General features: G+C 46.2%; 1 protein-coding gene across 2 annotated transcripts in view; it reads right to left on the bottom strand.

Annotated features, from left to right (window-relative positions):
- hdac11 (histone deacetylase 11) overlaps positions 1 to 14,643 on the bottom strand; it is a 39,255-nt gene that overhangs the window by 18,498 nt on the left and 6,114 nt on the right. For both annotated transcript variants that reach the window (XM_071336959.1, XM_071336958.1), the window contains exons 4-8: positions 13,975 to 14,091; positions 9,950 to 9,992; positions 8,407 to 8,483; positions 7,759 to 7,821; positions 4,188 to 4,284 (exon numbers count right to left, since the gene is read on the bottom strand). In XM_071336959.1, coding sequence (XP_071193060.1) covers positions 4,188 to 4,284; positions 7,759 to 7,821; positions 8,407 to 8,483; positions 9,950 to 9,992; positions 13,975 to 14,091 — 397 coding nt within the window. The remainder of the gene's footprint in view (positions 1 to 4,187; positions 4,285 to 7,758; positions 7,822 to 8,406; positions 8,484 to 9,949; positions 9,993 to 13,974; positions 14,092 to 14,643) is intronic.

The raw sequence follows: 14,643 nt of genomic DNA, 5'->3' as shown, positions 1-14,643 counted from the left end.
CTGTATGTCTCTGCCAAATATCAATATGCCTTGTATACTGTTGTTCAGGCTAGTTATCATAGTTATCATTGTTTTGGTTTGCAATGGACCCCGTAGTTCCACTCTCCGTACCTCTGATACCCCCTTTGTCCCACCCCCCACACATGCGGTGACCTCACCCATTGAGACCAGCATGTCCAGAGATACAACCTCTCTTATCATCACCCAGTGCCTGGGCTTGCCTCCGCTGTACCCGTGCCCCACCATACCCCTGTCTGCACATTATGCCCAGAATCTATTCTACCACGGCCATAAATCTGCTCCTTTTATTCCTTGTCTCCAACGCTCTAGGCGACCAGTTTTGATAGCCTTTAGCCGCACCCTCATCCTACTACTCCTCTGTTCCTCGGGTGATGTGGAGGTTAACCCAGGCCCTGCATGTCCCCAGGCACCCTCATTTGTTGACTTCTGTGATCGAAAAAGCCTTGGCCTCATGCATGTCAACATCAGAAGCCTCCTCCCTAAGTTTGTCTTACTCACCGCTTTAGCACACTCTGCCAACCCTGATGTCCTTGCCGTGTCTGAATCCTGGCTTAGGAAGGCCACCAAAAATTCTGAGATTTCCATACCCAACTATAACACTTTCCGTCAAGATAGAACTGCCAAAGGGGGAGGAGTTGCAATCTACTGCAGAGATAGCCTGCAAAGTTCTGTCATACTTTCCAGGTCTATGCCCAAACAGTTCGAACTTCTAATTTTAAAAATTAATCTCTCCAGAAATAAGTCTCTCACTGTTGCCGCCTGCTACCGACCCCCCTCAGCTCCCAGCTGTGCCCTGGACACCATCTGTGAATTGATCGCTCCCCATCTAGCTTCAGAGTTTGTTCTGTTAGGTGACCTAAACTGGGATATGCTTAACACCCCGGCAGTCCTACAATCTAAGCTAGATGCCCTCAATCTCACACAAATCATCAAGGAACCTACCAGGTACAACCCTAAATCCGTCAGCATGGGCACCCTAATAGACATTATCCTGACCAACCTGCCCTCCAAATACACCTCTGCTGTCTTCAATCAAGATCTCAGCGATCACTGCCTCATTGCCTGTATCCGCTGCGGGTCCGCGGTCAAACGACCACCCCTCATCACTATCAAACGCTCCCTAAAACACTTCTGCGAGCAGGCCTTTCTAATCGACCTGGCCCGGGTACCCTGGATGGATATTGACCTCATCCCGTCAGTTGAGGATGCCTGGTCATTCTTTAAAAGTTACTTCCTCACCATATTAGACAAGCATGCTCCGTTCAAAAAATGCAGAACTAAGAACAGATATAGCCCTTGGTTCACTCCAGACCTGACTGCCCTCGACCAGCACAAAAACATCCTGTGGCGAACTGCAATAGCATCGAAGAGCCCACGCGATATGCAACTGTTCAGGGAAGTCAGGAACCAATACACGCAGTCAGTCAGGAAAGCAAAGGCCAGCTTTTTCAAGCAGAAATTTGCATCCTGTAGCTCTAACTCCAAAAAGTTCTGGGATACTGTAAAGTCCATGGAGAACAAGAGCACCTCCTCCCAGCTGCCCACTGCACTGAGGCTAGGTAACACGGTCACCACCGATAAATCCGTGATGATCGAAGACTTCAACAAGCATTTCTCAATGGCTGGCCATGCCTTCCTCCTGGCGACTCCAACCTTGGCCAACAGCCCCCCCCCCCCGCTGCTACTCGCCCAAGCCTCCCCAGCTTCTCCTTTACCCAAATCCAGATAGCAGATGTTCTGAAAGAGCTGGAAAACCTGGACCCATACAAATCAGCTGGGCTTGACAATCTGGACCCCCTATTTCTGAAACTGTCCGCCGCCATTGTCGCACCCCCTATTACCAGCCTGTTCAACCTCTCCTTCGTATCATCTGAGATCCCCAAGGATTGGAAAGCTGCCGCGGTCATCCCCCTCTTCAAAGGGGGAGACACCCTGGACCCAAACTGTTACAGACCTATATCCATCCTGCCCTGCCTATCTAAGGTCTTCGAAAGCCAAGTCAACAAACAGATCACTGACCATCTCGAATCCCACCGTACCTTCTCCGCTGTGCAATCCGGTTTCCGAGCCGGTCACGGGTGCACTTCAGCCACGCTCAAGGTACTAAATGATATCATAACCGGCATCGATAAAAGACAGTACTGTGCTGCCGTCTTCATCGACCTAGCAAAGGCTTTCGACTCTGTCAATCACCATATTCTTATCGGCAGACTCAGTAGCCTCGGTTTTTCTAATGACTGCCTTGCCTGGTTCACCAACTACTTTGCAGACAGAGTTCAGTGCGTCAAATCGGAAGGCATGCTGTCCGGTCCTCTGGCAGTCTCTATGGGGGTACCACAGGGTTCAATTCTCGGGCCGACTCTTTTCTCTGTATATATCAATGATGTTGCTCTTGCTGCGGGCGATTCCCTGATCCACCTCTACGCAGACGACACCATTCTGTATACTTCTGGCCCTTCTTTGGACACTGTGATAACCAACCTCCAAACGAGCTTCAATGCCATTCAACACTCCTTCCGTGGCCTCCAACTGCTCTTAAACGCTAGTAAAACCAAATGCATGCTCTTCAACCGTTCGCTGCCTGCACCCGCACGCCCGACTAGCATCACCACCCTGGACGGTTCTGACCTAGAATATGTGGACATCTATAAGTACCTAGGTGTCTGGCTAGACTGCAAACTCTCCTTCCAGACTCATATCACACATCTCCAATCCAAAATCAGATCTAGAGTCGGCTTTCTATTTCGCAACAGAGCCTCCTTCACTCACGCCGCCAAACTCACCCTAGTGAAACTGACTATCCTACCGATCCTCGACTTCGGCGATGTCATCTACAAAATGGCTTCCAATACTCTACTCAGCAAACTGGATGCAGTTTATCACAGTGCCATCCGTTTTGTTACTAAAGCACCTTATTCGACCCACCACTGCGACCTGTATGCCCTAGTCGGCTGGCCCTCGCTACATGTTCGCCGTCAGACCCACTGGCTCCAGGTCATCTACAAGGCTATGCTAGGTAAAGTGCCGCCTTATCTCAGTTCACTGGTCACGATGGCTACACCCACCCGTAGCACGCGCTCTAGCAGGTGTATCTCACTGATCATCCCTAAAGCCAAAACCTCATTTGGACGCCTTTCCTTCCAGTTCTCTGCTGCCTGCGACTGGAACGAATTGCAAAAATCTCTGAAGTTGGAGACTTTTATCTCCCTCAACAACTTTAAACATCTGCTATCCGAGCAGCTAACCGATCGCTGCAGCTGTACATAGTCCATCGGTATATAGCCCACCCAATTTACCTACCTCATCCCCATACTGATTTTATTTCCTTTTCTGCTTTTTTTGCACACCAGTATCTCTACTTGCACATGATCATCTGATGATTTACCACTCCAGTGTTAATCTGCTAAATTGTAATTATCTGATTTATTGCCTACCTCCTCATGCCTTTTGCACACATTGTATATAGATTCTCTTTTTTTCTTTTTTTCTACCATGTTATTGACTTGTTTATTGTTTACTCCATGTGTAACTCTGTGTTGTTGTCTGTTCACACTGCTATGCTTTATCTTGGCCAGGTCGCAGTTGCAAATGAGAACTTGTTCTCAACTAGCCTACCTGGTTAAATAAAGGTGAAAAAAAAAAAAGAAAAAAAAAAGAAGAAGAGAGTCAGAGCAGAGAAATCTCTTTAGGCAGCAGAGTGGGACAGGTCAGAGTGGGACAGGTCAGAGTCTGCCCCCTGTGGGACACAACAATCCAACCACTATTCTATACAGCAACACACTAAGAATATTATCGAACCACTATTGATTTCATAGTCCAGTGGCCTCGTCCACATATCAAAACACAATATCCAATTTAGTACCCCCAAAAAACAATATGGAGATCATTTTCAGGTGCCTTACTCTTAGGGTAACCATCTCCAGGGTAGATGTATCCGTTGTAGAGGGTTAGGGGTCATAGGTCAGTGGTCAGACATTAGAGGTATCTTACTCTTTGCATATCCGTCTCCAGGGTAGATGTATCGGTTGTAGAGGGTTAGGGGTCATAGGTTAGTGGTCAGACATTAGAGGTATCTTACTCTTTGCATATCCGTCTCCAGGGTAGATGTATCCGTTGTAGAGGGTTAGGGGTCATAGGTTAGTGGTCAGACATTAGAGGTATCTTACTCTTTGCATATCCGTCTCCAGGGTAGATATATCGGTTGTAGACGTCCATGATGAAAACACGTCTGTCATCCAGGAAGTCACGCTCATGACCGTTCCCCTAGGCAGAAAGAGGAAGTGATGTCAGAGCCAGTCTACACAGAGACCCTTTAGCATCCCTGATATTATTATATGTTACCTGCTGACAGAGTGACAGGGTGAGATGAGGGTTAAATCATGTTGCCGTCCGTCCAAAGATGTTTCGGTTAAAATGACACTCATCCAAAAGGCAATGCCTCTCCATCACTCTTCATATCCTTCTGTTTCTCGATCTGTCCACTAGTGTCTGGAAGCTGTCGTGGCTGTTGTCAGTTTTACATTACCGTGTCTGGAAGCTGTCATGGCTGCTGTCAGTTTTACATTATCGTGTCTGGAAGCTGTGTCATGGCTGCTGTCAGTTTTACATTATCGTGTCTGGAAGCTGTGTCATGGCTGCTGTCAGTTTTACATTACCGTGTCTGGAAGCTGTGTCATGGCTGCTGTCAGTTTTACATTATCGTGTCTGGAAGCTGTCATGGCTGCTGTCAGTTTTACATTATCGTGTCTGGAAGCTGTGTCATGGCTGCTGTCAGTTTTACATTACCGTGTCTGGAAGCTGTGTCATGGCTGCTGTCAGTTTTACATTATCGTGTCTGGAAGCTGTGTCATGGCTGCTGTCAGTTTTACATTATCGTGTCTGGAAGCTGTCATGGCTGCTGTCAGTTTTACATTACCGTGTCTGGAAGCTGTGTCATGGCTGCTGTCAGTTTTACATTATCGTGTCTGGAAGCTGTCATGGCTGCTGTCAGTTTTACATTATCGTGTCTGGAAGCTGTGTCATGGCTGCTGTCAGTTTTACATTACCGTGTCTGGAAGCTGTGTCATGGCTGCTGTCAGTTTTACATTATCGTGTCTGGAAGCTGTGTCATGGCTGCTGTCAGTTTTACATTATCGTGTCTGGAAGCTGTCATGGCTGCTGTCAGTTTTACATTACCGTGTCTGGAAGCTGTGTCATGGCTGCTGTCAGTTTTACATTATCGTGTCTGGAAGCTGTGTCATGGCTGCTGTCAGTTTTACATTATCGTGTCTGGAAGCTGTCATGGCTGTTGTCAGTTTTACATTATCGTGTCTGGAAGCTGTCATGGCTGCTGTCAGTTTTACATTATCGTGTCTGGAATCTGTGTCATGGCTGCTGTCAGTTTTACATTACCGTGTCTGGAAGCTGTCATGGCTGCTGTCAGTTTTACATTATCGTGTCTGGAAGCTGTGTCATGGCTGCTGTCAGTTTTACATTACCGTGTCTGGAAGCTGTGTCATGGCTGCTGTCAGTTTTACATTATCGTGTCTGGAAGCTGTGTCATGGCTGATGCTATTTGGGATGCTGAGACAGTTACAGTGATGCTGGTGAGTGGGCCCAGTGGACATGATGCTATCTGGGATGATGAGACAGTTACAGTGATGCTGGTGAGTGGGCCCAGTGGACATGATGCTATTTGGGATGCTGAGACAGTTACAGTGATGCTGGTGAGTGGGCCCAGTGACGCAGGATGCTATTTGGGATGCTGAGACAGTTACAGTGATGCTGGTGAGTGGGCCCAGTGAACAGGATGCTATTTGGGATGCTGAGACAGTTACAGTGATGCTGGTGAGTGGGCCCAGTGACGCAGGATGCTATTTGGGATGCTGAGACAGTTACAGTGATGCTGGTGAGTGGGCCCAGTGAACAGGATGCTGAGACAGTTACAGTGATGCTGGTGAGTGGGCCCAGTGGACATGATGCTATTTGGGATGCTGAGACAGTTACAGTGATGCTGGTGAGTGGACCCAGTGAACAGGATGATATTTGGGATGCTGTTACAGTTACAGTGATGCTGGTGACTGGGCCCAGTGGACATGATGCTATTTGGGATGCTGAGACAGTTACAGTGATGCTGGTGAGTGGGCCCAGTGAACAGGATGCTATTTGGGATGCTGAGACAGTTACAGTGATGCTGGTGAGTGGGCCCAGTGAACAGGATGCTATTTGGGATGCTGAGACAGTTACAGTTATGCTGGTGAGTGGGCCCAGTGGACAGGATGCTATTTGGGATGCTGAGACAGTTACAGTGATGCTGGTGAGTGGGCCCAGTGGACAGGATGCTATTTGGGATGCTGAGACAGTTACAGTGATGCTGGTGAGTGGGCCCAGTGAACAGGATGCTATTTGGGATGCTGAGACAGTTACAGTGATGCTGGTGAGTGGGCCCAGTGGACATGATGCTATTTGGGATGCTGAGACAGTTACAGTGATGCTGGTGAGTGGGCCCAGTGAACAGGATGCTATTTGGGATGCTGAGACAGTTACAGTGATGCTGGTGAGTGGGCCCAGTGGACATGATGCTATTTGGGATGCTGAGACAGTTACAGTGATGCTGGCGAGTGGGCCCAGTGGACATGATGCTATTTGGGATGCTGAGACAGTTACAGTGATGCTGGTGAGTGGGCCCAGTGGACATGATGCTATTTGGGATGCTGAGACAGTTACAGTGATGCTGGTGAGTGGGCCCAGTGGACATGATGCTATTTGGGATGCTGTTACAGTGATGCTGGTGAGTGGGCCCAGTGAACAGGATGCTATTTGGGATGCTGAGACAGTTACAGTGATGCTGGTGAGTGGGCCCAGTGGACATGATGCTATTTGGGATGCTGAGACAGTTACAGTGATGCTGGTGAGTGGGCCCAGTGAACAGGATGCTATCTGGGATACTGAGACAGTTACAGTGATGCTGGTGAGTGGGCCCAGTGGACAGGGTGCTATTTGGGATGCTGAGACAGTTACAGTGATGCTGGTGAGTGGGCCCAGTGGACATGATGCTATTTGGGATGCTGAGACAGTTACAGTGATGCTGGTGAGTGGGCCCAGTGAACAGGATGCTATTTGGGATGCTGAGACAGTTACAGTGATGCTGGTGAGTGGGCCCAGTGGACATGATGCTATTTGGGATGCTGAGACAGTTACAGTGATGCTGGTGAGTGGGCCCAGTGGACATGATGCTATTTGGGATGCTGAGACAGTTACAGTGATGCTGGTGAGTGGGCCCAGTGAACAGGATGCTATTTGGGATGCTGAGACAGTTACAGTGATGCTGGTGAGTGGACCCAGTGGACATGATGCTATTTGGGATGCTGTTACAGTGATGCTGGTGAGTGGGCCCAGTGAACAGGATGCTATTTGGGATGCTGAGACAGTTACAGTGATGCTGGTGAGTGGGCCCAGTGGACATGATGCCATCTGGGATGCTGAGACAGTTACAGTGATGCTGGTGAGTGGGCCCAGTGGACATGATGCTATTTGGGATGCTGAGACAGTTACAGTGATGCTGGTGAGTGGGCCCAGTGAACAGGATGCTATCTGGGATGCTGAGACAGTTACAGTGATGCTGGTGAGTGGGCCCAGTGGACATGATGCTATTTGGGATGCTGAGACAGTTACAGTGATGCTGGTGAGTGGGCCCAGTGGACAGGATGCTATTTGGGATGCTGAGACAGTTACAGTGACCATCTCAGGACAACTCACCTGGTGTGCGTCCAGATCTATGATGGTGGCTCTGGAGATTCCCTCCACCCTCTCAAACAGAAACTAGGACAGACAGATAGACGGACAGGCACACAGGAGGTGAACAGACAGACAGGAGAACAGACAGACCAGACAGACAGGAGGAGAACAGACAGAAACAGACAGACAGGAGGCAAACAGAAAGACAGACAGATAGGAGAACAGACACAGACAGGAGAACAGACATATTACTCTTTACCTTTGTCTCGGTCATGTATGAGACATTCATGTTATTGTGGAATAGTAGACAAATCTATGCTGAACAAAAATATAAACGCAACATGCAAAAATGTCAAAGATTTTACTGAGTTACAGTTCATATAAGGAAATCAGTCAATTTAAATAAATTCATTAGGCCCTGATCTACGGATTTCACATGACTGTTTAATCAGCTGATATGCCACACCTGTCAGGTGGATGGATTATCTTGGCAAAGGAGAATGCTCACTAACAGGGATGTAAACTAATTTGTGCATCAAATTTGAGAAAAATAAGCTTTTTGTACATATGGAAAGTTTCAGTGATCTTTTATTTCAGCTCATGAAACAGAGGACCAACACTTTACAGTTTGCGTTTATATTTTGTTCAGTATAGTTGCAATGTTCTTACCTTGATAGCTAAGGTGATGTCGGCGTAGGCACAGAATCCTCCTCCTTTATCACTGGAGCAATGGTGGAAGCCCCCACCTGAGAGAGACAGACAGAGAGAGAGACAGAGACAGAGACAGAGACAGAGACAGAGAGAGACAGAGACAGAGACAGAGAGACAGAGACAGAGACAGAGACACAGAGACAGAGAGACAGAGAGACAGAGAGACAGAGAGACAGAGAGACAGAGAGACAGAGAGACAGAGACAGAGAGAGAAACTTTTGAGCCCAACAATGGCAGCAGATTTTCATAGCCCCCCACCCAAATGCAGAGGCCTTTGAAGCCCCAATGGCTTATCCCTGACCAGGGGTCATTACAATACAGTACCCCATGGATATTCAAAATAACACGGAAGAACAACAACAAAAAACACCTCAAAGACAATACAGAGACACTATTTGCTGACTGCCACAAAGAGGGGAACGTACGCAACGTAATATTCCACACAGACCATCTCCTGGCATGGCACAGTGCTATAAGAGTACACTACCCCTATGTCAAGAGAGAGGGTATTAGCCCAGGATGGAAACTCAGAATACTAGACACTGAGGAAATTGAAACAACCTCTGTCAACATGTACAAGTCTGGGACAGTAATGGTGCAGGACATCCTCATGCAGTTCCAGCAGGACTTTTACAGGATCAAAGAGAGAACACAGCAGGAAAAGATCTCTCTGTGTGATGACTCCCCCATCCTAAGTGAGTCTGATCACACCTCTTCAAACAGTTACAGAGAGCTGGTAGTCCCATCCACCAAAAACCAGGTGTTAAACAGGGAAGAAACTCAGAGGGTATGCTAATTTTTGATGGCATAGATGGCCTTGTCTCTCAGATTGTTCACAGCTTTGTGGAAGTTATCAATTTGTATAGCAGACCCTCATGCCAAATTGAGTCAAAAGCTTTTTTGAAATCAATAAAGCATGAGAAGACTTTGCCTTTGTTTTGGTTTGTTTGTTTATCAATTAGGGTGTGCAGGGTGAATATGTGGTCTGTCGTATGGTAATTTGGTAAAAAGCCTATTTGACATTTGCTCAGTACATTGCTTTCACTGAGGAAATGTACGAGTCTGCTGGTAATGATAATGCAGAGGATTTTCCCAAGGTTACTGTTGATGTATATCCCACGGTAGTTATTGGGGTCAAATTTGTCTCCACTTCTGTGGATCGGGGTGATCAGTCCTTGGTTCCAAATATTGGGGAAGATGCCAGAGCTGAGGATGACGTTAAAAAGTTTTAGTATTTAAGCCAATTGGAATTTGTGGTCTGTATATTTTATCATTTCATTGAAGATACCATCAACAGCACAGGCCTTTTTGGGTTGGAGGGTTTGTATTTTGTCCTGTAGCTCATTCAAGGTAATTGGAGAATCCAGTGGGATCTAGTAGTCTTTAATAGTTGATTCTACAACACTCTCTCTCCAAACTCCAACTCACTGTCTGAGTCAATTAGGAGGTGAATTGGCAGTGAAACTGAACAGCCATGAGAAGGAGAGGAGACAGAACTCACCTACATTGATGGCCCAGCCTCGGTCTACAGCCAGTTTCCCTGCCTACAGACAACAAACACAATACATTAGAAACACTACAATACATTAGATTACAAACAACACAATACATTAGAAACACCACAATACATTAGATTAGAAACAACACAATACATTAGATTACAAACAACACAATACATTAGAAACACCACAATACATTAGATTAGAAACAACACAATCATTTTTTTATTTTATTGAACTAGGCAAGTCAGTTAAGAACAAATTCATATTTACAATGACGGACTACCCAGTCATTGTAAACAAAAGGATTAGATTAGAAACAACACATTAGACTAGAAACAACAGACTTTCTACCAGACTGGTATGGCTTCCCTCTGACTGGTATGGCTTCCCTCTGACTGGTATGGCTTCCCTCTGACTGGTATGGCTTCCCTCTGACTGGTATGGCTTCCCTCTGACTGGTATGGCTTCCCTCTGACTGGTATGGCTTCCCTCTGACTGGTATGGCTTCCCTCTGACTGGTATGGCTTCCCTCTGACTGGTATGGCTTCCCTCTGACTGGTATGGCTTCCCTCTGACTGGTATGGCTTCCCTCTGACTGGTATGGCTTCCCTCTAACTGGTATGGCTTCCCTCTAACTGGTATGGCTTCCCTCTAACTGGTATGGCTTCCCTCTAACTGGTATGGCTTCCCTCTAACTGGTATGGCTTCCCTCTCTACCAGACTGATATGGCTTCCCTCTCTACCAGACTGGTATGGCTTCCCTCTCTACCAGACTGGTATGGCTTCCCTCTCTACCAGACTGGTATGGCTTCCCTCTCTACCAGACTGGTATGGCTTCCCTCTCTACCAGACTGGTATGGCTTCCCTCTCTACCAGACTGGTATGGCTTCCCTCTCTACCAGACTGGTATGGCTTCCAAGGAGCCATGGTAAGTTGCTGGCTAGCATTACATTTATCTTATAAAAAACAATCAATCTTAACATAATCACTAGTTCACTACACATGGTTGATGATATTACTAGGTTAACTAGCTTGTCCTGCGTTGCATATAATCAATGCGGTGCCTGTTAATTTATCATCGAATCACAGCCTACTTCGCCAAACGGGTGATGATTTAACAAAAGCGCATTCGTGTCAGGGTATATGCAGCAGTTTGGGCCGCCTGGCTCGTTGCGAACTGTGTGAAGACCATTTCTTCCAGACAAAGACCTTAATTAATTTGCCAGAATTTGACATAATTATGACATAACATTGAAGGTTGTGCAATGTAACAGCAATATTTCGACATAGGGTTGCCACCCGTTCAATAAAATACGGAACGGTTCCGTATTTCACTGAAAGAATAAATGTTTTGTTTTTGAAATGATCGTTTCCGGATTTGACCATATTAATGACCAAAGGCTCGTATTTCTGTGTGTTTATTATATTATAATTAAGTCTATGATTTCATATTTGTTAGAGCAGTCTGACTGAGCGGTGGTAGGCAGCAGCAGGCTCGTAAACATTCATTCAAACTTTACTGCGTTTGCCAGCAGCTCTTCGCAATGCTTGAAGCACAGCGCTGTTTATGACTTCAAGCCTATCAACTCCTGAGATTAGGCTGGCAATACTATAGTACCTATAAGAACATCCAATAGTCAAAGGTACATGAAATACAAATCCTATAGAGAGAAATAGTCCTATAATTCCTATAATAACTTCAACCTAAAACTTCTTACCTGGGAATACTGAAGACTCATGTTAAAGGAACCACCAGCTTTCATATGTTCTCATGTTCTGAGCAAGGAACTGAAACGTTAGCTTTCTTACATGGCACATATTGCACTTTTACTTTCTTCTCCAACACTTTGTTTTTGCATGATTTAAACAAAATGTAACATGTTTCATTATTTATGAGACTAAATAGATTTTATTTATGTATTACATTAAGTTAAAATAAAAGTGTTCATTCAGTATTGTTGTAATTGTCATTATTACAAAGATGTATATAAAAAATATAAAAAATAATACTAATAAAATCGGCCGAATAATAGGTATTTACTTTTTTTGGTCCTCCAATAAATCGGTATCGGCTATGAAAAATCATAATCGGTCGACCTCTACTTCAGACCTAGTGAAGGAGCTGTGAGTGATACTTCAGACCTAGTGAAGGAGCTAGGACTATACAGAGGAGCTAGGACTATACACTGTGTTGACAGTGTACATGGATCCAGTAATGCAGCCCAGCCAGCCAGTCAAACAGCCAGCAAGCTAGACAGCCAGTCAAGCTGCCAGTCAACCAGCCAGCCAGCCAGCCAGCAATGCTATAAAATCAACCAGCAATCTAGCCAGCCAGTCAGCGAAACAGCCAGCAAGCTAGAAAGCCAGCCAGCCAGCCACCCAACCATCCAGCTAGACAGTCAGCCAGCCAGTCAACCAGTCAGCCAGCTCGCTAGCAAGCCGGTCAGCCAGCCACTCAACCAGCCAGCAAGCTAGACAGCCTGTCAACCAGCCAGCCAGTCAGCCAGTCAGCCAGCCACTCAACCAGCCAGCAAGCTAGACGGCCTGTCAACCAGCCAGCCAGTCAGCCAGCCAATCAGCCAGCCAGACAACTGATGGAATAGTAATAACACGTATTAGCATTTATACACACAGACACACAGCTGGGGAGTGAAACACTCAGTACTGCCTTGGCGACACACAGACACACAGCTGGGGAGTGAAACACTCAGTTCTGCCTTGGCGACACACCGACACCAGCTCTGACAGGAAGATCCAGTCCTCTGAAAAGACCATCAGATCACTGCTCTGTACATGAGCATCAAAACCAATAGCCTTGTTTGTCTTTTTGACATTAGTTGTTGTTGCTACTGACTCAATATTTATATAAAAGGGTATTTTACATAATGTGCCACAGAGAGAGAGACACAGAGAGAGACAGAGAGACAGACACAGAGAGAGACACAGAGAGACAGAGATAGAGACACAGAGAGAGAGACCGAGATAGACAGAGAGAGAGACAGAGAGAGAGACAGAGAGAGAGACAGAGAGAGACAGAGAAAGAGACAGAGAGAGAGACACAGAGAGAGACACAGAGAGAGACACAGAGAGAGACACAGAGAGAGACACAGAGAGAGACAGAGAGAGAGACACAGAGAGAGACACAGAGAGAGACACAGAGAGAGACAGAGAGAGAGACACAGAGAGAGACACAGAGAGAGACAGAGAGAGACAAAGAGAGACAGAGAGAGAGACAGAGAGAGAGACACAGAGAGAGACACAGAGAGAGACACAGAGAGAGACAGAGAGAGAGACAGAGAGAGAGACACAGAGAGAGACACAGAGAGAGACAGAGAGAGACAGAGAGAGACAGAGAGAGACACAGAGAGAGACAGAGAGAGACAGAGAGAGACAGAGAGAGAGACACAGAGAGACACAGAGAGAGAGACAGAGAGCTCATGTTTTGCTGAATAGGCAGTATCCAACGCTAAGAGGGATGACCCCAACCAAGGGTTAGATACTGCAGCAAACGAACCCTGCCTCATGGCCTAGAACCAAATAAAACAAGCACATTAGTGAGACTGACTGGGTTTCAACAAAGGTCATCAGAACATAATAAGGCTGTGTTAGCTCTCTGAGTTCATGGGTCTCAGGGAAGGTTAGTAAGGCATAAAAAGTAAAGCATTCTTCTCTATCCGTAAAGTTTAAAAAAAAGCCAAGTAATGAATTTATTCCAATACTAATTTGAGAAGAGTCTTTCCCCTCAGAGGCTCTGATACCTGTGAAGGCCCTAGGACAAAGATCTCCATCACAGCTGTTCAAATTCTAAGAAGAAGCCTGTCTCTCCCAGGATACGCCAAAAACTACCAAATACAACTGGTTTTGAATAAAACATTCAATAACACTCTGCGAATCTATTTCCTGAACACAAAACTCCAGTCTGGACAATGACAACAGATTTCTCACGTTACAGTAGCAGCTAATACAGAGGCTGCTGAGAACAAAGGTGACAAGCTGACACTATGGTAGACATCATCCAACCTACCATGATGGTCCCTCCGGTCTGCGTTCTGAGTGGTCTCAGGACCCGTCTCTGAACCAGGAAGTTAGGTAGGCATAGGAGGGGAGGGATCTCTGTGATGGTCGCTACAACCACGGACCACTGGATAGGACGAAGAAAACAACACATCATCCTCACACACACACACACACACACACACACACACACACACACACACACACACACACACACACACACACACACACACACACACACACACACACACACACACACACACACACACACACACACACACACACACACACACACACACACACACACACACACACACACATGCAGAACACACACTATGGGAAGTTCTGATGTACAACTAGGTTTAAGAAGGTGATTTCTGAATGGGATTGATTACTGCTGGCAAAATGTCACGGCGTTATTAAAACTTCTTATAGAAGAAAACACTCTAAAGTTTTCAAAACTGTTAAAATAATGTCTGTGAGTATAACAGAACTGATATGGCAGGTGAAAACACGGGGAAATCCAACCAGGAAGTACTATTATTTTGAAAGGCTGTTTTTCCATTGAAAGCCTATCCACCATACAAAGACTTAGGACCCAGTTCACGAGCTCTGTGGCTTCCTCTACATGTGGCCAGTCTTTAGGCATTGTTTCAGGCTTTTACTCTGAAAAATGAGG

This window comes from Salvelinus alpinus, chromosome 12 (genome assembly GCF_045679555.1).
Source record: "Salvelinus alpinus chromosome 12, SLU_Salpinus.1, whole genome shotgun sequence".
Lineage (NCBI taxonomy): Eukaryota > Metazoa > Chordata > Actinopteri > Salmoniformes > Salmonidae > Salvelinus > Salvelinus alpinus.
This window is presented reverse-complemented; position numbering and strand designations above follow the sequence as displayed.